The sequence below is a fragment of the Oryctolagus cuniculus genome, chromosome 3 (assembly GCF_964237555.1).
Source record: "Oryctolagus cuniculus chromosome 3, mOryCun1.1, whole genome shotgun sequence".
In the NCBI taxonomy this organism is placed as follows: domain Eukaryota; kingdom Metazoa; phylum Chordata; class Mammalia; order Lagomorpha; family Leporidae; genus Oryctolagus; species Oryctolagus cuniculus.
In genome coordinates, this window is record NC_091434.1 from 146,516,366 (window position 1) to 146,539,363 (window position 22,998).

At 38.8% G+C, this 22,998-nt stretch overlaps 2 protein-coding genes across 4 annotated transcripts in view; both read right to left on the reverse strand.

Moving 5' to 3' along the window:
- Positions 1–2,070, reverse strand: part of LOC100348313 (cadherin-related family member 4) — a 233,772-nt gene extending 231,702 nt beyond the window's left edge. Inside the window, exon 1 of the mRNA XM_051848885.2 lies at positions 432–2,070. Within this exon, the coding sequence (XP_051704845.2) occupies positions 432–459 (28 nt within the window). The 5' untranslated portion in view covers positions 460–2,070. The remainder of the gene's footprint in view (positions 1–431) is intronic.
- A 6,740-nt stretch (positions 2,071–8,810) lies between these two features.
- Positions 8,811–22,998, reverse strand: part of HGF (hepatocyte growth factor) — a 74,845-nt gene continuing 60,657 nt past the window's right edge. For 2 of the 3 annotated variants that reach the window (XM_051848013.2, XM_008258178.4), the window contains exons 12-18: positions 22,890–22,928; positions 21,222–21,318; positions 17,286–17,360; positions 16,332–16,478; positions 15,653–15,759; positions 15,025–15,170; positions 8,811–12,561 (exon numbers count right to left, since the gene is read on the reverse strand). In XM_051848013.2, coding sequence (XP_051703973.1) covers positions 12,385–12,561; positions 15,025–15,170; positions 15,653–15,759; positions 16,332–16,478; positions 17,286–17,360; positions 21,222–21,318; positions 22,890–22,928 — 788 coding nt within the window. In that variant the 3' untranslated portion in view covers positions 8,811–12,384. 3 annotated transcript variants of the gene reach the window in all.

Here is a 22,998-nt window from a genome sequence, read left to right on the forward strand (position 1 = left end):
AGGATAGAATTACATGCAGGCTGGTGACTTCCAGCTCAATAGACCTGGCTAGCTGCCTGCCTACCCCATATCAGAATGGGGTGGTGATTTTAACAGGCTTTGGCAGCTGTCAAAGTCCATGAATCCACGTAATACAATGCAAAGCAACCCTATGTAAAAGATTATAATGCTCTTTGAAGGTGTTTCTCTCTTTCATAAAACACCCTGTGGTATACGCAATAAAGGGCAAAGAACCATTACTGCTTTTCTTCATTCTCATAATAAATTCTGAGCTTTTTCCCCCCTGGGGCTCCTTAGAATTCTCGATGCTATGTGTTTCTCCAGAGTTCTTACTGTTTCTCTCTCACAGGTCTGCCGCTCCTCTTGGTCAAGAGCTACACACCTCTCCCCCATTCAAGAGAAAGAACACTCTTGGCTGAACCAGCCCTTACCTGCCTTCAGCTCTGCAGTGGTCGGCATTACAAGCAGCTCCTCAGTTAGCCCTCTGTGATTGAAAACGAGGACAGGCTTACTCCAGCTGATAGTGCACAGAGCTTTGAGAGAGACCAGCTCAGAAAGCAGTCTGACCTCTGCGTATCTCCTTGCTCATATCCTGTCTGGATGGTGGCAGCATTTTCTTACTGAAATGAGTTTCCCCTCTTCCGACTTTTCTGGAAAATAATGAAGTCAAATGTTCTGCAGACAGCGTAGAACAAAAGGGTCAAGCAGAATTCACATGGGAAATCCACCCCTCGGTGTGTTTTTACAGGTTATAGGAACACTTCTTACTCTCTAAAATAGATACAGGTATAGAATCTGTCTATGTAAAGTTGCAGTGATGATTCAAGAAGATGAAAGTCAGACCTTGGTGAATCATAAGCATGGAATAAGCATTATCTCCTGTTAAAAGATCATCTTCAAATATAATGAAAAACTTGTGAAGATAAGACATTGGGCAGTTTCACAATAGCCAAAGAAGTCTTTGTAATTTCATCTCTAAAAATCGCTAGTGTTCTCACCATTGGAAAAATTACATTATTCCCTTGATAATAAATACATCAATCTTCAAATCTACTGACAGCATCATAACACTCGTGAGAATGTGAGGAAGAAGAGACATGATTGAAAAGATTAGGAACTTGAAAAAATTGAGAGGAGAAGATTAAAGAAAAATAACTTTAAAGCTTGCTCAATAATTCAGAATGCGGTGAGTGAAGTATTCAAACAATGGAAAAACTAATATTCGAGTTGGCAGGATCTATGATGATAACAATACTGCAAGAATGAGCGAGGATGAGCTGGAAAGATCAGTGAACTCTCATTCCAGATGCTATTGACACTTCCCAATGCTTGCTTCATGCCAACCACCTAGGTGTCTCTGAATCTATGAGAAGGCTAAGAGCCAATTGTTATTTACTTACCACTGTACTCCCAGCACCCAGCACCCAGCACTCTCATTGTCAGTGCTTCATCGACATGTGTTGGTTTCAAAAAGAAGTATGTGACAGAGGCTGGTAGAAATCACTTCCCCAGTATTACCACCAAGAGAACTTCTAGATATTACTGTTTCAATAATGAACCAAATAGGGGCTCGCAGGGTAGCACAGCAGATTAAGCTGGTATTTCATATCAGAGCAACTGTTTGAGTTCCTACTGCTCGGCTTCTGATCTACCTCCCTGAAAATGGACAAGGGAAGGCAGCAGAAGATAGCCCAAGTACCTGCGGCCCTGTCATGCATGTGGGAGACCAGGATGGAGTTCCAGGCTCCTCGCTTCAGCCTGACCCAGCCCCATTGCTTTTGTGGCCATTTGGGGAGTGAACCTGTGGCCGGGAGATCTCTTTGTTTCTCTGTCTCTCCCTTTCTCTGTCACTCTGCCTTTCAACTTAGTTTTTTAAATAGATAAATAAAAAATTGTGAACAAAATTTAGACATTATACTGGGGTTGCATTTTAGAAAGGAATAAAAAGAATGCCAATAGATTGTTACTGATATAATCAATTTAAAAATATTTATGCATTATGTAGTACCAGTGAAAGACACATGCATGAAAACATACATCTCACCCACGTTCTCATAGATCTTGAAATCTAGTGGAAGAGACAGCACCTAAAAATGTACGTAGGCAAATAAAAATGTAATCCTTCAGGCAAGTGCCCTGAATAGACGTGCATCATCCCTTGGAATGTTAACTGCATCAGGGAGGTGGGTGGGGAGAATTGGTGATATCGAAATTGAAGGATGAGGCAGGCATTAGTCAGGCAAAACTCGTGGGCGGGGGGATAATTTTAGGCAGAAATAATCGCAAATGCAAAAGTTTCAAAGAAAGAAAAAGCTTAGCCTAGTCCCAGATCTGAAAGAGCCCAGCACAGCTAAAATACATATTGTGCACAAAAGGAAAAGACACCTTGGAGGAGTTGATCAGTCAGGGGCAGTTCTTAAAGGTATTGATCACCATATAGGTATTGGTCAGCAAGTCCTTCCTGCTGGAAGATGTTAAAGAAATGCCATTTTAGAAAATCTACCCTGGAAATTGGACAGAAGGTGGAATGTATGTGGAGAAGCGTGTCTTCAGATTGTGGTAGTAGTGAAGGCAGAGGCAAACTGTGGAACTGGGGTGTGGGCAAGTGGAGGCCTGGAGGTGGCCACACGTAGGTGATCCCAGCTGTATTCAGGAAGCAAAATTGATGTCTGCGTCACTTCCAGGGCACAAAAAAGGGAGAAAATGACCTAAAAAAAAAGGGCCACAAAAGCAGGGAGAAAATGACCTAACAATTCTGGCTTGAGCAAGCCAGTGAGATTCCTTTTGTTGAGATTATGGAAGAGAAAGGAAAGATTGGGGTTCAGTTTGGGAGGCTTCCAGTTTTGAGACTGGGAGCAGACCCAAGCAGTGAGGTCAAGTCCTCTGGACAGCTGACCATTTGCCTCTGTCTCCACCAAGTGCCTCTGTTCTCTTCCACGAGCTGTCTTGCTGAAGCTCACACCTGTAAGTCACTGCAATGGAAAGACACCAAATCTTTTGGAGGCGAGAAAGGAGGTGGAATATTTCAGGAAGCAACTTTGTGTTTCACTTGCTGGTCAAAGAGTACAAGCCTTCGGTTATAAGACAAAGAAGATCTAAATATCTAATGTACAGCATGATGAGTATAGTTAGTAATAATATATCATATGTTTGAAATTTGTTGAGAGTAAAAATCAAGTGTTTTCATCACACACATATTCCCCAAATGCTAGCTACGTGAGGTGATGATATATTAGTCTGAGTGTGGTAATCATTTCATAATGTATACATATATCAAACACCATTTTTACTGCCAAGTATACACATATTTTTAAATAAATCTTTATTTATTTTTTGAGAGACAGAGAGATTTCTCATTTGCTGGCTTACTCCCCGAATGTCCAAAATGCCTAGGGCTGGGCTGAGCTCTGCTGAGAGTCAGACAATCAGCCCAGATCTCCCACGTGGGTGACAGGAACCCCACCACATGAGCCATCACCTGCTTCCTTTTAAGGAGCAAGAAGTGGGAACTGGAAGCAGAATTAGGTCTCAAACCCAGATAGTCTGATGTTACATGCAAACAGTTCAACCAGAGTCTTAACCAACAGGGCAACTGCTTGCCCCTAAATAATATTTTTTGAAGATTTGTTTACTTACTTATAATGTTTATTTGTCAAGCATACTTCAATGAAGCTGGGAGAAAAAAACTCTCACTGAGGAAATAAACAGGTAACAAAGTAGCAGAGAAGATGAAAGACTAGGAACATCACATTGTGCATGTGCAGAACTGCGTCTGTATTCTAGGCTTAGTGACCAGAGGATGACTCATGATCAGTTTACAAGTGGATTCGGGAAATACAAGTGATGGTGATTAAGGGAGAAGGAGTCTAATAAAAAAGAACCATGCCTTAGATCTTTTTGTTGCTCTTACTTCTGGGGTCAGGAAACGCCTCCAGAAAGCTCCTCCAAGACCTTTCCTAATTAATTTTTTAAGCATGTCTCCATTTACTTTTTTTATTTTTCTTTGCTCTCATCATCCTTACTTGTCTTTCTTTTCCTTCTTCCAAAAGCAGAGATTTTCAGCAGCAGGAGGGAACACTGTGAGGGCAAGTAAACACAGAAAGGTTTCGATGTTGAACACCTTCATATTTAGAGACAATCGATTTTGATTTTATGCTGATGGTTGGAGAGATCCAGTAGATGGTACACATATGTCAAGAAAGACATTCCTCAAACCTGCCAACATAAGTGAATTTCACTCTAATTGAGCAGAAAAGGGTGAATCATGTAAAGAGAAGATTATTTTTGGAAGCTTTGCAAGTGAAGAGATGTGCTTTGGAGACAATGAAGTATGATACATGATGAAGACTGTAGGAGTCTCAGACCATGTACTTACCACCACCTCTTGCTCAGAAGGCCAACGTGCAAGGCCAGGTTTTCTGTACTGCCTTTAGCACAACTCCAGTACCTGAAGGTGGCTGTGAAATAGTGTCCCTGTGATAGTCAGGGAGCTCTGTCCTACTGTGGTTTGAAGACTACACCATTCAGGTTTCCTCGTGGAGATTCAGAGCACCCGTGGCCATCCAAAGGTTTTTACTCTTCTGCTGCAGAGTAACCTATCTTCTTCTTTTAAAAAAAGATATTTATTTATCTGAATGCCAGAGTTACTGAGAGAGAGGGAGAGGCAGAGAAAGAGAAATCTTCCTTCTTGTTTCACTCCCCTTATGGCCACAATGGCCAGGGTTGAACCAGGCTGAAGCCAGGAGCCAGGAGCTTCATCCAGGTCTCCCATGTGGATGACAGGGACCCAAACACTTGGGCCATATTCCTCTGCTTTTCCCAGGCCAATAGCAGGGAGCTGGATTAAAAGTGGAGCAGCCAGGACACAAATCAGAGCCCATATGGGATGCCAGCATTGCTGATTAGCTGTAGCCGCTATGCCACAATGTCAGCCCCAGAGGGATCTTTCTAAAGTACCCCAGCTTACACAAGGCCCCAGAGGGTATGGGTCTTCTCAGAACAGCTTTAGGTTTCTACACAGTGATGTCCCACAGAGACCAGGTTGGGTAGAGCCTACCTAAGTCACTCAGGATTTCCTGTTTCAGAAATGGCCCTGCCAGGTACGGTCTGTGAATTTCCCTCTTCATTTTTGTATCCTGCAGGCTTCACAGCTGAGTCATTCTGCCCTGTTCCTAAAATGTCTGGCTGGAGTACTAACCTTATTTTCCTGATTCTTTCTTCCAAACCAAAAGAATCTGAGCATTTCCTCTCAGGGTAGTTCTTTATTTTTGTTAACAATTGAAGAAAGACCTAGGAATCATTCTTGAACCGTCTCTGCTTCATCCTAAAGGTCTTTAGTGGCTTTTTATCACGTTAAAAAGCCAAGTTTCTGTGTAATTTCACTATTTTTCTTTTCTACTGCGTAAATTCTGTTTTAGAACACAGTGATAAACTATGACTGCATATAGATGTGAAACTGTCTAAAAGTCAGAGCTAGGGAAACTAAGCAATATGTTTGTAAAGATTTTTAAATACTTGGAAAAATTAATACAAAAATGCCGCTTTTTCTGCACTTCATTTCATTGTAACATGGTAACCTGCTGACTTCACTCAGTTATGAAAGCTCATCAGATGAAAACCTCTTGCTAAGTAATAATCTTGTGAAACTTTTCAGTACCCAGCAGGTGACCCATCTGCACATAAACAGTGAGTGGACTGTTGTTGACTCAAGATATTTTTGCAATAATTGATGTGATCCTTTTTCCCCTCAATGTGATGACATCAACCCTTCAAGGAAGAAAACCAGATGGGAAAATGTCCACCAGCTTAATCTAAGCCATACTAGTTTGGTAAAATAAATGTCTGTATCTATTAGCAAATGGAAAATCTAAGAATTTTTTTAAAAATTTTTAAGAACCACATTTACAAATAAAAATCTGAAAACCCTTTAAAACTGGTAATTCTTCTCTTTTCCAAGTATATGGTCTAGTGTATGTAATATAATAAACCATAATATTTATTTTTAAATTTTATTTATTTATTTATATTGAATTATATTCAGTAAAAATGAGTTTCTTTCCTTTGCTGAATGTTTTCTGTTTTGCTTAGATGTGCTTTAAGGAATAGCATATTGTTCATAATATTTTAAACTGCCCCAATCACTACAAATATTCCTTTTATCTTGAAGTAACATTTCTGCCTTCATAAATAACATATGCAGTTGAAATATTTGTAAATATATGGGACAAAAAAAGTACAAGCTGTGCATAATAAAACCCTTTTTGAAAAGATATCTTTTTTATGTATTTGAAAGCCAGAGTGAGAGAGAGGAGGAGGAGGAGGAGAGAAGCAGGAGGAGGAGAAGGAGAAGGGGAAAGGGAAGGAGACAGAAACTTGCATCCACTGGCTTCAAACCTAACAACAGCCAGGACCAGGCCAGAACAAATCCAGGAGCCAGGAACTCCATCCAATGGCAGACTCCCAAGTACATGGGTTATCCTCTGCTGCATTTCCAGGCACATTAGCAGGAAGCTGGATCAGAAGCAGAGAAGCCAGACTCCAACCAGCATTCTGACATGGGATGCCAGTGTCCCCAGCTAGCAGCTTAATCCACTGCACCAAAACACCCACTCCTAGAATAAAACATTTCATGTAAATTTTACCCGAGAGCCTTATAGTTTGGAGCTAAGGTTGCTGATTGCTGTTTTAGGATGCTCTAGGTTGAGAACAGTGCATGCATAGGAGAATAATAAAATACAATTGTAATGGAACTCCCAGACTAGTAGGTAGAGGAAATGCAGACCAAGGTGATCTTGTTCAGGACATTGATAAATGGTAGCTAATTAGAGCATCATAATTTAAAAGAGGAAATAGATAAACTATATCAAGAAACCAATAAAATCATTTTCCAAGTGTTATTTGGCAAACCCCAAATCATTATATAGTTTGCTTCCTCAAGTCATGGAGAAGCCTGTTCAGATTCCATCTCCTATAGGAGTTGTTCAGGATGATTCTACTCAAAAGAGCAGAATATAAATGGAGTTCTATTAGAATTAAATTAAATGAATTAATCAAATTAAATGAATTCATACATAAATTAAATGAATTAATTAAATTTAGAATGCCATGGAGTTCTAGAAAATAGAGGGGAAAATAAAAATTTTAAAGAATCAACACTATAATATTTAATATATTCTAACTGGCATCATGAATGAAGAAGTGCATATATTCTACTTTAATCAGAATCAATAGAAAGACTAGGGCAGGTGTTTGGTGCAGGATTTAACATACTGCTTGGGATTCTCTCATCTCGTATTGAAGTGCCTGAGTTCTGTTCCACTTTCAATTCCAGCTTCCTGCTAATATGCACCCTGGGAGGCAGCCGATGATGGTTCAAGTAGTTGAGTCACTGCCTCCCACATAGAAGATGGTGATTATCCTCTGAGTTCCTGGCTTGATTTAGACCTGCTCTGGTGGTTGTGACTAGCTGGGGAATGAGCCACTGGATATAAGATCTCTCTATGTTTCTGTCTCTTTTCCAAGTTAGGATTTAAAAAAAAAAATAATTCAGAAATCAAATATTTGGGGCCAGCACTGTGGTGTAGCAGGTAAGGCCACCGCCTCCAGTGCTGGTATCCCATATGGGCACTGGTTTGAGTCCCAGCTGCTCCACTTCTGATCCAGCTCTCTGCTGTGGCCTGGGAAAGCAGTAGAAGATGGCCCAAGTCCTTGGGCCCCTGCACCCATGTGGGAGACCCAGAAGCTCCTGGCTCCTGGCTTTGGATCAGTGCAGCTCTGGCTGTTGCAGCCAACTGGGGAGTGAACCAACAGATGGAAGACCTCTCTCTCTCCCTGCCTCTCCTTCTCTCTCTGTGTAACTCTTTCAAATAAATAAATAATTTTTTTTAAAAAATCAAATATTTTAATATGAGGTACAGGATTAGATACATTACTCATCATTTGAGATCAGTATCCATGCCAGAACAATTACTAGAGCAACACTTGTTGAGGGGGGTAATATAATGTCATTTGAAACAGTGCTTTTATACAGCTCTCTTTGATCACATCATTAATGATTTGTTCTTCCAATTTGAATTAACCTGTTTGATTCATATTTATTCCTTATTTAATGACTGTTATGAAGATGTATCCCAATTGCCTGTGTAATATACTGTGAGATGAGAAATGAAATTTGGTTGTCATTCATGACAATATTTTGTATATATTGGCAAATACAGCATAGTACTATTATTGCAAATATAAAAATGACTGAATGAGGGTCAGTGTTGTGGCACAGAAGGTTAAACTACTGCTTCCAACACCAGCATCTCATTTCAGATTGCCAGTTCAAGTCCCAGCTATGGAACTTCTGGCCTCGCTCCATGCTAATGTGTTTGAGAAAGCCATAGAAGATGGTGCAGATCTTGGGGATCCTGCCATCCACGTAGGAGACCCGGATGGAGCTCCTCACTCCTAGTTTTCACCTGGCCCAACCCCACATGTTGCAGCAATTTGGAGAATGAATCAGCAGATGGAAGACCTCTCTCTGTCTCTTCCACTCTCTCTGATGCCTGCCTTTCAAATAAATAAATCATTGTTTTAAAAAAGAAAGAATAAATAATCATACTTCAAGGTGGAGGAATGGAAGTGCATAGAGAGTGATGGTTTACTAAAGACCACTAGCATTGCCATGGACAGAAGTTGGAATAAAATAACTTTTGTCTTAGTTCTATAGGAACTTTTTGTCAATGAAATCAATGTTGTTTTCTGCATTAAAGTTCTAGGACAGATACTAATATATGCATGTATATAATTATAGGAGAAAGGAAACATTTTGATAAAATATTTTATTATTATTAAGAATAATAATATAATCATGGTTATAAAAATAACAACTTTATTAACTACAGAAACTTTATAATACAAGTCATAACCACAGTGTTCTCTTTGTTGGGTAAGCATCCAGCTATACCACTCAATAGGCAGCTTATCAATTTCCTATTTACACACAAAACAAACAGTCATAACTTCCACAGTATTCCATTTTCAGTTTCCTAAAGACAGAAACTTTCTGTGCAAATGGAAATGAACCTACTTAAGAGTTACACTGTCAAGATTTATAAGGTTCAAATTTTTTTTTGTACTAGTAAATTCTTGGTTCTGAACTCATTTGAACATCAAAAAATAGCTTCTTTTTTGGACTTTTTCTTGAGAAGAATTTTTTTAAAACTATGTATTTAAAAAACAAACTGTCTTTCTACTCAGATTAATTGTACTTTCCAAATGAGTTTGTCTACAAATATGGGGTATAGTCCCTTGAGAGTCATTATTTTTTCTAACCTTAGTAAATCAATTTAAGGCTCTTTACTATGAGAGTTTATTAAAATCATTTACCTCTTGATGTCTATACTGTGAACATGAGTTTTTAATGAATACAATGCTCAGAAACAAGCAGAAAGTGCCTGACAGCAATTTCCCACTTCTTGACAGTGTTCTTTTCGAGAGAATGTTGTGGCTATAACATTCACTTTGTACAGTACCATTGGTACCAACAAGAAATATTCACAGGAATAAATGAAATACAATTTTGCTATCACATGCCATTGCTGTTATTTTCCTTGCCATCCAGTGTCTCACAGGTCCCACAGTTTGAAACACTTGGGTAGCAAGCAAGAGCCTGTTAATACTAGAGATGGACTCAATGTAAACCCTTTTACTGAGGACCTGCCCACAGCAAACAGGTAAAAGTCATTACACATTTTACAATAAAATTAAGGAAATATACAAAAGGATTATCATCCCTTCTGCACGGCAGAGGCAGTATGACAAATATTTTAATTTTACATTTCTATTCTCGGTAGACATAAGAAAATGTCTACAATTATAACAGCATATAACCGTTATTTCAACAGCCGAAACCAAACACAGCACTGAGAACTTCTCGTTTAAAGGGTCCTTTATGGTGATGCCACAAAATAAAATAGTTTTTTGGGTGAATTGGAATTTTTATTTTTTGAACTTTATCCAGAAAAGACCCAATAATTAGTATCTTGCACCAGAGAACAGTGACATGAGTGTACCCTGTGCCACCACCTAACATAACCTGCATCTTGCTCACCTGGCTTTTGTTGTCAATTGCCCCCAGTTCCCTCTGCTACAAAGGAAACCCGAAAAAAATTACTGTGTACACCATGTTTGGTGATTTACTGATACTGGTATTTTCACTCATTAATAAAAGTAGAAAATACTGAATTAAAAGGTCTGAAAAGTTAGCTGCACCTTATATTTAGGACATCCCTATCTTTCTTTCCATGGAAATATAGAGAAAAAGACAAAGAAATATTTGAAACTATGAGTATTTAAGGTTATTGCAATTTTTATAATAGTTTTTACAAATATAATTAATATATGTGACTTAATCAATACAACTTGGCCAAGTTCAGCAAGAGGAAAGGAAAAGGATGAATTATATGACCATGAACATATTTAGATGAGCATATTTTAATGTTTTGACAATGTGCCTTTGATATTTCTGTATTTTTACTAATATGGTGTATTATATAAGGGAAAGAGAAATACGATCAGATAAAATGATGTAAACTGGCAACAAATTTGCTATCCCCTAGCTTTTTATTTCTTGTTTCTTCATACGAGTATTTTGTCACCAAAAGAAAAAAAAAGGCACAATTTGTATAAGCTCTATACTCTGTAAACTCAGCTCTTCAGTAAACTTAAAAACACTTTACTCAAGATTGAGCAGAGAATGCTCTTGGGACACTATCTGGATCCTTGGCCTTGATAAAGAGCACTCAAGAGGATCAAAGCAGAGAAATTAGAAGGCTGGACTCACAGCATTCCAATTATGATTTTTAAAGATGTTCTGTACAGGAAGATCTTTGGAAAATTCAGACCTATCCTATACGTCATTGTTATCCCATTTCTCCACAAGTACATGATCTTCAGCCCATCACAGCAAATACAATAATGAATATGACAATATGGCTGTCATTGTACAATATAAATAGCTTACTAGAGTGTCTCCAATGGCATCAGGAAAGAGCTATGTAAAATGGATTAAGGAATGGGAATATCTCAAAAAAATACTTGATTTAGCAGATTAAAACTTTAGTTTAAGAAAAATTTGAACAGAATTTGGATAAACTAGTTCCATTCTTTCCCTCTTAAATTTTTTCATTGACTTGAATAAAGTTTTATTAGGCTCAAAGACTACCAGTTTGAAAAAATATTCTCATTTTTTTCTCCAAGAGATAGTTTAATGCATGATTTCATGAAAGCTATTTACAAAACTGTAGAGACACAGAAATTTTCCTCTTAAATAATTCTTAAAATTTAAAGATAGTGAGCTAGAAGCCAATTAACAGCAGCAAGGAATGAACCTATTTAAATACATTTTTAATGACTCAACCCATTTTCAATCTTCTTCAGTTAGATACATGTCTAAGAACTTTAAGAAATGCTTTAGGAAAACAGATTTACAAATACTTTGCATAAAAAATTGGCCCTAAATCTGGAGGAAAGAAATACTACAGATGCAAATATTTCTGTCTCATTTTAAGAAGAGACTGTATAAAATACTTAGTATAACAGATACTCATAGACAACTAGATTCAGGGCCACCTGTGGGACATGACCACACTTTAAATGTCAGCCGGGGATGGGGGGTGGGGGGTCAAGATCAAGTGCAGGTTAGATCCAGATAATGAAATCATCACTTATACCTGACACCTTTCCTTAACATTTCTACTGGCCTTCGTAAATGGTTTTTTTCTAAAAAAAAAAAAAAATCTAAAAAAAATCCAGAATATTTTGAAATTACATAAGATAAACCATGATTTGCTTGTACTGTGTGCACATGTATACTCGCATATGTGTTCTTGGAAACATGTGCCTGTATATCAGAATTGCAAGATATGTGATGGGGAGAAATGAATGAACTATAACAGATGGCATATGAAAGGTAATTTAACATTGAGTTAAACTTTAAGGACACAAGGTATTGATGGTTTTGGTGAGGTTAAAATAATCTGTAACTTTCAGGATTCATTATTAAGAAACTAACCTTGGAAAGCAGCATAGAGAGACTGATTGATCTTTTCCATTAAATCTTTTACCATCCAAAAATTATACCTTTGCTTTTTTATTCCATTCAAGTATCTTCAGGAGATATGTTACTGCATGTACCTTAACTCACTTCAACATTTACAAAATAACACTGACAAACAGAACAACAAAAACACCCATATATATTAATGAGTATCTCAACAAACATGACACTCAAGTAGTTGTCTCAAGGTTGTTGTGAGTGACACTTTAATTCCACGTACTCTGACATCCTCATGTTAAAGAAAGCTGTATCGATGGACGCTTCAGGCTTGCTTACTTCAGTTATGGCTGTGGCACCTTATACGTTAATATAATTTTGTGTATCCACTTTGCATAATATGCCACTCGGACGAAGATACCAGGACGATTTGGAATGGCACATCCACGACCGGGAACAATGACTCCAAGAACCATTCTCATTTTATGTTGTTCACAAACAAGTGGGCCACCATAATCCCCCTAGGTGGAAGGCATGCAATAACAATAAAGAATTATTTCTGAAACAAAAATAATGACTCTGTAACTTTAGCCTACATTGATTTGCATTTCAAAGGTAAATAGACACTAAATGGGAGTAACTACTGCTGAGATGGGAAGACAAACGAGTGTACTAGTCTTTGGTTATCCACTAAATTTGTCAAATAAGACTAAGATAAGTAGAAAGTTCAAAGTGCCATATTCACTTAAGAATTGCTTGCCTTTTCCAAAAATATTCTCTTCCTTTTGCTGGATAAAAACTGACACATAACCATTGAGACCTTTTTAGTACAATAGCTTTTATATTTTTGAAGGTTTTAATTTAATGAATACAAATTTTCATATGTACAGGTAGCTTTTATATTTATTTTGATCTTCTGATGTTCCAAATATGTCAGTTGTAGAAAATTTGCATGATCTTAACCAGCTAAATAAAAAAAAGTGTGGTTGATAAAATAATTTTATTTATTATTTAAAATTATTTTTCCAGCCAAGGAATGTTTCTCCACTCAACTGTTGGAGATAGTAGTTAATATACTCACTAACTTCTGGAGGATAATAACTATGCTTTCTGGAACAAAGTCTGATTTCATGGTATTTCCCTTGTATGGTAACGCTATTGTCCCACTAGATAGAAAGAATAGATAGTTTGATCCATGTGTGTCTATGTCTTTTCATGTGTATTTGCATATAATTATATATATTATATATATATGGTTACACATATTTTTATACACAACCATTACAACTGTACTGTATCTCTTTCATATAGCATGCAGTTTCCTGAGTATGCAACAATCACTTTTGGCTTCCTTCCATGAAAAAAGAGTGCTTGTGGCTATTTTAATTTCTCCCCAACAGAGATGTTGTGAGACAAAAACCACACCATGGCAAGACTTTTGCTCTGGGGTGCAAGTGGAAAGTAAAGAGCTGCCAACACTCTAGGATAGGAGAAGTCAAGGTGGAGGTGAAATAGAGCATCGAACAGTAAGGGGAGAATGTTCATCCTAACAGCCTCTCTATAAACCAGGCCACTCGAGGTGCTAAACAAATGAACCTGTGATCACAGATCAGAGCTCTTCCAAGCAGTTCACCTTGGAGACTTCCACTAAACACGGTGCCATTGTTACTGTGCCTGCATTTGGGAGGATTTCATTTTCAATGCCTCGCTTGCAGCGGCAGAGACAGATACCAGAAAAAAGCTCTGGAGGAAACGTGTGTTTTTTGAGAAGTGACAAAACACATTTGAAATCGAGTCTCATCGATAAGGATAAATATCACAAATATGTGAAGTAAGGAAACTCAAAGTGTATAGATGATAACCCACAGGAAAAGCTGCTTCTGAGAAGTGACTGTCAAGTTGCTTTTCATACTGACAGTGAGGCCAGGACAAGTAGAAGATCTGGCAAGAGACATCTTGCTCATGGGAGCTGTGAGATTTCTCTCTCTCTCTCTCTCTCTCTCTCTCTCTCTCTCTTTTATAAAGTGTATTTATTTTTCTCATGGTAGAACTTCACACTCAAACTCATTTTGCCAGAAGTACACCAAATTTGAAAATGTTTATAAACACAAGATCTGTTTCTAACCATATCACTTTAAAGCAGTTCTTGAAACTGTACTTCAGTATTTCTTTTCAGGAATAAAATCTCAGAGCAAGGTGTATAACACATGCACTTTAACATATTTATGTTCCACACATCAGTCGTGCATTTCCATACCTATCAAAGGACATTGCCTTTTTATTCAACTCATTTCATGCTTTGCTCCACTTCTATCCCACAATCCCCCAGCTCCAAGGCCTGAAGAACACGTCTCTCACATCTCAAATGCACCAAAAATAACCATTTAACAGCTTGTCCATGTACAATTGGGATAGGCACACAGCCAAGCTGACAGAACCATTGCCTAACAAAGGAAAATGTCCAAGCTCTTAAAGTCACAAACTTTGACCATTAGTCTTTTTCCTAAATAGAATTTGTTTGGACACTTCCACACATGCCAGCTTAACCAAAAACACTCCAGAAAGTTTAAAGTCAGGCATATATCTCTTCAAAATATCATTAATTGGGATCATTTAGAGAGAATTTGGGTAAAATCAGGTAAACTGAGGAAAACGTTACAGAAATGCAAGCTATTATGTAAAATTTAGTTGGATGCTTCTAACTTCAGCAGCTTTCCCTCAGGGTTCTGGCTGTATTTGGTTAATGTTCTTCAGAGAGACAGAAGTCATCAGTTTGCTGCAAATGACACATGGGTTATCTCATTAATTAGTTAAAAGAAAATCATAAGGTTAAGAGAAGATTATTATTATTATTGCTGTTATTTTTTACAATTCAACTCCTAGGAAAGTTGGATGCACATTTCTTTTGACTTGGGAAAAATAAGCAGAAAAATGCAAAATATGAGGAACAACATAGGCTATTGAGTGAAGACCTTCCTTCTTACCTCACAAGGTCCTGATCCAATCTTCTCTGCTCCAGCACATATTTCAGATTCCTTCAGAGTCACTTTTCCTTGATGGTGCTGACTGCATTTCTCATTCCCCATAATATAGAGATGTGCAACTCGTAATAGACCGTCAGAGTTGATCACTAGATTGGTGCAAAAAAAGGTAAGGCTAATGAGCATACAATGAAGAGGATAAAATAGGAAGCAAATACACATTGATTTCCCATAAAAATGAATGGGATATTCCCTCATGTCTTAAAAACTAGCTTATGGCCAGCGCTGCAGCTCACTAGGCTAATCCTCTTCCTGCGGCGCCAGCACACCAGGTTCTAGTCCCAGTTGAGGCGCCGGTCCTATCCTGGTTGCTCCTCTTCCAGACCAGCTCTCTGCTGTGGCCCGGGAGGGCAGTGGAGGATGGCCCAAGTGCTTGGGCCCTGCACCCGCGTGGGAGACCAGGATAAGTACCTGGCTCCTGGCTTCGGATCAGTGCAGCGCGCCGGCTGTAGCAGCCATTTAGGGGGTGAACCAACAGAAGGAAGACCCTTCTCTCTGTCTGTCTCTCTCTCTCTCACTGTCTAACTCTGCCTGTCCAAAACAAACAAACAAACAAACAACCCTAGCTTACATCCGGTGTAGCCCCAACCATAAACACTGCAAGCAGTCTTCTCAGGAATGATGCATCCATAATTAGGTAAGTCAATCGTGCTAACAAAATCATCCAGGACAGCAGGTCTGAAAAGAGAAGATATGACATTCAGTACTCTCAAGTGGACTCCAGGAAAATTAGCATTTAAAATATAGTGCTTATATTTCACATATTTAGAGAGAATGAAGTCTTACTGCTAGAATAAAAGCAGGAAAAAATAAAATGAAATCTCTTTAAAAAAGAAAAAAGGAAGAAATCCAGAGCAGGTAGCAGAGAACTGAGTCATTTATTTGGTAATATTTAAGAATAAGTGGTCACTGTATTTTTAAAAAATCAGTATTTTATATTTTAAAGTCATCACATACTGCTCCTGAAGTTTCAGTTTTACGTAGGTTGATCAGTGCTGGCCCAACTTTATTTAATCAGATTTGAAAATGTTGTCATTGCAACTTCTCTTGTCTATATCCATATACACATATATACATATGTATGTTCATACATGACATGAGCGTGTATACATGACGTGTGTACACATGAGATACAATGTGTGCTTTCACAATAGATCTACACAAGCAGGAAAGAGTTGTCATGTAGGGAAGAAAACACTTTAACAAGTCCAGTCTACATTGAGTCTGTAAATTGCACTGTAGGAACCAACCTCGCAAGCTTCAGTAAAACCAGATCAGATCCTTCGGGCCCGTACACCAGCTGCGAGACGTTCAGCACCTGCTTGCGCTTCTCATCACCTCTTCCGTGGACATCGTGAATTCCCAGCCATGCTTCGTAATCCTTCAAGTCTTTATTTCTGGGCAAAATATTAAAATGTAAAAATATAATTACAAACTGTCTAATGCTACTCACTTATACGCTTAATTACATTCGCTTACAAGGGCAGCTAAACAGCTTCCATTTAAATATTACTTAAAGTGCGAATAAAGAGCAGCACAGCAGCACGTTAGCTATGGGAGAGCCTGAACCCTACAAGCATATCTAAGCAGAGAGAGATTTCAAGTTCTGAAAGTCCTAAAGGGCTATTTAAAAAGTTTTAATTGTACTCTCTAGATGGTAAGTCACTTGTGAAACATGCTCAGGTAGAGCCCGTTGCATGATTTACAATTTACAATTGTTGTGCACCTGTTGCTATATCTGTGTGATGTATATATTTGCTTTATTCATAAAGGTGGAAGTTTTATACAAATAAAACCAAAGTAACCTTGATGAGAATCAGGAAGCTTATACAAGCCCTGTCCTTATCTTTGTTAGACTGATTTTTGTGAGTTGGCTGCAATTTAGAAACGAAAAGTTAGAACTAAGAGAGGATTGTTGATCATTCCAAAGAAGACTTTCTATCCAGTGGGAGGCTAGGGTACAGATTATTACATAATTCAAAGCAAAAATTTTCCCAAAGTGACAGTAATGCTGATCGTGAAGAGAGGAGAGCTGAAGCCTACCAAGGGCGAAAGTACCAGTGAAGTCCAAGACTTAGAAGTTCAATTTCAAAAAGACATTAATGCATCCACCCCCGTGCTGGTGAATCTCTATAAAATGCACACGCATTCTAAGCTTAACCATTAAGTGCCCCAAACAAGTACTGATTTCAAAATCACTTTACCGAGAAGGGAAACATTGTCTTGCCGTAAGAACCCAGCTTTCCTTTATCAGTGATCCTCCGCAGATATGTTTATTTCTATGGGAAAGAGGAAAGAGAAACGAGTGACATCTGGGCAGAAAGAGTGTCTGCCAATTAATGCAAAAACCTGTGACTCTGTTGTAAACGAATAATTCAGAGAGGAAAATGAAGATACTAACCCAATTGAGGAGTCGTTTTATCTGAAAGGTAATATTTGATGATCCCAGCAAATACTTTTTTACATGATGTGATTACAATTTTATGAAATCAATTTTACTTCTGTGTGACTTGAAAGACTCAATTTTACACATACCAATACCTATTCCGGATGCACACGTGCCTCTCTTTGTGAGAAAAAGCATATGCTATAGATCTAGGAAAAGTAGAATGAAAACTATCGTAATTTGGACTTGTCTTAGAGTTTGGCTATGAGAAATGCAAATTCAAGTCCTGATGGAAACCATCCAGTGATAGCTACATGTTATATTATTTCTAAACTGTTCTTTCCCTACTATTCAATTTCAATGTTAAAATATAACTGAGTTTAATAAATGTCTTTGTTCAGTGTAGGGCCAGTAATACAATGTTTCATTTATAAATGAAAACAAATCATCAAGGGCGATTTCATATAATGTTTGTAGAGAATGAGCAGTCCTTGTACACATATTTGCTGATACCTAAAATCTGTGAATCCATGCTTTTTTGGCAGAGATGTGGAGAAAGGACTCATTTTCACAATTTCCATTTCCAGTGAGTACAGCTGTTCAGCGCTTAGAGGGTACGAGTAGAAGGTTCCCAGACTGAGACCATAGTTATTTATGACCTTCGCCACACAGGAGGATAAGCGTATATATCGAGTTATAGTTTCCTTTCCTCCCAGGATGTGTTTTGGAAGAATAACTAAACAGCTGTTGTTGTTAAGGACTTGGGTTTTAAAGAAAACAACATTGAGGTTTACAGCACTCTAATCGGGTTGAAAAAGGGGCTCCCTGCTTCCTTAAGAAGGGGGATCTCCAAAGAAATATCCTTACTAATTCTTCTTCTACTGTTAAACAGATGTGATAGAGAGCTACAGGTTTCAGGCAGGCATTTGGCCTAGCAGGTGGCATGCCAGCTCCCATATCTTAGTGCTTGGGTACTACCCAGCTCCAACTCCTGACTCTAGCTTCCTGACAAAGCACATCCTGGGAGGTAGCAGATGATGGCCCAAGCACTTGGGCCCCTGCCACCCACTTGGGAGACCTGGATTGGTTGCCTGATTCCAGGCTTCAGCACCCCAGCTGTTGTGGGCTTTAGGAAGGGAATCAGCAGATAGGAGCTCTCTCTATTTATCTTTCTCTAGACCCGTGTGTGTGTGTGTGTGTGTGTGTGTGTGTGTGTGTTTGTCTTTGCCTCTCAAATAAGTTAAGGGATAGGAAAGACTAACTCACAGATATGGATTGTTAGGACATTTTCTATAATAAAGAAAATTAAATTTCTATCAACTTTATTAAATTTATGTAATAAAGTACATTCTCTACATTCTCTATAATAAAGAAAATTAAACATTCCCAATATTTAAAAATATTTAATAAATCTTTATTTAGTCTTTATTATGCAATTGGGTTTACTATTCTAGTTAGCTTCACAATTCTATTCCAGTACAACATTCATAGGACAGCTACACTACAATCATCAGATAAGTATTTATAAAATCTGATGAATTATTTCCTGAGAAAAATGTATGAAAAGAGGCTACCTCCTACAACATTGGGGTGATCCAAATTCATATATATCAAAGAATATAAACTCCATATTTGATAAGAATTGGCTAATTAACTAAAGCAATTCAGCTTCAAGTTGTTACTATCCTATTTTGGTATCATTGAGACTTAGTCGCTAGGGGTGAAGGAATGAGGGTTTATTTAAAGAGGAATACACAAGTTGGAGTGGACGTTTGGCTTGCCAGTTATGACGCCAGATTGGGACACCTGCATCCCATTTTAGATGGAAAGCTCCTGATTCCAGCTTCCTCCTAATGCATAGCTTGGGTGACAGCTGGTAATGGCCGACATAGTGCACCTACCACCCACCTGGGAGACTGGGTTCCCAACTCCTGACTTCAGCCTGGCCCATTCTAGGCTGCTGTGGGCATTTGGCGAGTGAATCAGTGGTTGGGCGTTCTCTGTGTCTCTGTCTGTGTGGGCGTCCCTCTACCTCTCAAATAAGTAAATACCTTTTTTAAATGGAGATTTAAATAAGTGAGCAAAAATAAATACTTGGGGTTTTGAAAAATGAGGGAATTTTTAGGTACAAAATGTAGAGCAAGAAAAACCACAATGTGTAGTGGGAACAACAGCACCCAGAATTCAGGTGCATTTGGGGACTGCGTGAAGAGGTTCTGACATATGTACATTATGTATGTTATATGGAAAGAGATTTGGGCATTCTGATCACCTTATAGACTAATATACACAGCAGATGGAAAATTACAAGGGCAGATTTTAACTGGTATTTTCTGGGTCTAATTGTTATAATTACCTAGATTAATTTTCTACTGACAATGTAACTTTCAAAGTAATTTTAAATAGAACCTGCTACTGATTCTCTTCTTAAATTATGCATTTGAGAGACAGAGAGACACAAAGGGAGAGAAGGAAGGGCAGGGAGAGCTCCAGTCCACTAGTTCCATCCCCCAAATGCTTGGCGTGGTCAGGAATGGGCCCAGGCCAAAGCCAGAAAGTCAATCCAGGTGTCTCATACAGGCCTCACACTGGAGCCATCACCCCTGCCTCTCAGGGTCTACATTATCAGGAAGTTGGATGCATGAGAAGGAGCAGAGTCCAGAAGAGGGACACAGGCATCTCTACCCGCATCTTAACTGCTGAGTCAAATGTCCACGCCTGTCACTAATTTTTTAGAAGTACTGAGAAATAGACATGTTAAGAATATTTTATTGGGGCCAGTACTGTGGTGCAGAGAGTTAACGTGCTGGTCTGACATGCAGGCATCCCCTATGGGCACCAATTCAAGACCCAGCTGCTCCACTTCCTATTCAGCTCTCTGCTATGGCCTGGGAAAACAGTAGAAGAAGGCCCAAGTCCTTGGGCCCCTGCATCCACATGGGAGACCCAGAAGAAGCTCCTGTCTCCTGGCTTTGGATAGATGCAGCTCCAGTCGTTGCAGCCAATTGGGGAGTGAACCATCAGATGGAAGACCTCCCCCTCTCTCTCACTCTGCCTCTCCTCTCTCTGTGTAATTCTGACTTTCAAATAAATAAATAAATCTAAAAAATATTTTATTTTATCCACATTATTTTTTAAGTGTGGCTCTGTTGTTGATTTTAAATATTTTATTTATTTATTTGAGAGGTAGAGTTACAGACAAAGAGAGGAAGAGACAGAGAGAAAGGTCTTCCATCTGCTGGATCATCTCCAAATGATCCAAAGCCAGGAGCCAGGAGCTTCCTCCAGGTCCCTGAAGCTCGCTCAGGGGCCTAAGCACTTGGGCCATCCTCCACCACTTTCCTGGGTCATAGCAGAGAGCTGAGTTAGAAGAGGAGCAGCCAGAACAGTGATGTTTCTCACACTGATTATAATAATATCAACACTATTCAACTATAGATAATGAATTCTCTTTATAACAAATACTTTGGAATTTAAAATGACTGCTTTCCATTTGAATGACAAGGAAAAGTCAGAAATTAAAAAAATACAAAATTTATGATATGATTATACCTAGACATGATAAAAAATAAAATAATAATATCCTACATTGAAAAATCACTAACATATACACGAGAACTATGTATATTAAATGTATATAATAGCTCTCTGTCTAGTTGTCTTTTTCTGAGTCAGAACCAAAGCATTGCTTGGAATTAAGGTCAATGTCAATACATATGGGGTTTCTGTGAACAGTTAAAAAGGAAACAGTTACCTGTATTTCAAACTAACCATCCATCCCACATTTGTTCGTGTTGGAATCCCATTGACAACTCGCAATTGCTTTGTTTTGGCACAAGATACTACAGGATCTGAAAACAGGACCAAACAAAACATTTGGAAATTATCAGCGTCTCAGCTTTTCTTACATGCAATGACAGCTAGACAAACAAAACTAGCACAACTCTTTCAGAAGAGCATTTTGGAGAAAGAGGAGGCATTATGTCACCACAGTGCCACATCAGGCCACACACTTGCCATCCTCATTCATCTAGGTTGGCGAGTGACACAGGAAAACTAATCAACTCAGAGCCAGCAGGCGTGCTGTGATGCTGACAGTGGCTTTGCTCATCGTGTGCTGAGAACAAGTTCTCAGGTCTCATGTTAATGTATCTCCCTCAACACTCTCAACATAAAATGAAAGTTATTCATAGTGGTTGCTTCCAATTGTTAATAGGCTCAATAGCCTGGGAGGGGATCTATATTCTTACTTCTGAGTTTATACAGGAAGAATATACTTACAGTGGAATATGCTACCAATATTAGATTTATGGAAATTGTATGCAAGTAGCATAGCCATTAAGCCCAAGTTATTGTGTCCAAAGACAAATTTATTTGGAGTAAACATTTTCCAGAACGCTTCTATGTCCCTCACCTTACTCTACTTCTACTTCTGCACAGGTCTAGAAGAGACTTTCATTTCTCCCTCAGCCCCATGGAGCACAGCAGGAGTCTTTTAAGTCCAAACCCTTGAGTAACATCCTTCAACCCGAGAAATAAGTGAGGATCAAAACCAAGCCACTCCTCAAAGATTCTTTTTTTTTTTTTTTTTTTTTTTGACAGGCAGAGTGGACAGTGAGAGAGAGAGACAGAGAGAAAGGTCTTCCCTTTTGCAGTTGGTTCACCCTCCAATGGCCACCGTGGCCAGCGCGCTGCAGCCGGCACAACGCGCTGATCCAATGGCAGGAGCCAGGTACTTATCCTGGTCTCCCATGGGGTGCAGGGCCCAAGCACTTGGGCCATCCTCCACTGCACTCCCTGGCCACAGCAGAGAGCTGGCCTGGAAGAGGGGCAACTGGGACAGAATCCGGCGCCCCGACCAGGACAAGAACCCGCTGTGCCGGCGCCACAAGGCGGAGGGTTAGCCTAGTGAGCCGCCGCGCCGGCCCTCAAAGATTCTTAAATCGAGGATTAACTGGACCTCTTAGAGTGTGTGTGTGTGTGTGTGTGTTTCCTACTAGACTGCCAGGCAGGCAATGAGCTTCAAAGATGAAGCAGGGTAAAGGCGCTCCACAGCACCCCAGTCTGCTGGGATTCTTCTTTCTGACTTCAGCTCCTTGATTTCATTTGAAGGATGGCATAGATAAAGGTGCCCAGCTCTCAGTATAGTTCTCCCAGTTAAAAGTCAATGCAAAGGCTCTTTTCACAGCCAAAGGTAGATATAACAACTTGTAGATTACTGATAGAGAATTGCATTTTGATATTCAGTATGCACTGGTTTTTGAAACTTCACTAAACCTACACATCGACATCAAATTTTTTTCAAGTGAAAATAAATACTTCAACTCATTTTTAGGATGCAAATCAATATGGATAGTTTTCTACAAAGAAAATAATGACATCTTTTCCAACTCCCATAGATTCAGATTTTAAAATTACTTACGGTCTAAATTCACTATTGTGGGGGTAGTATCACCTTCACCTGTAAAAATAAATATATGTACATTACATAACTCATATACATGTATTTCTGCTATAGAATAAAAGATATG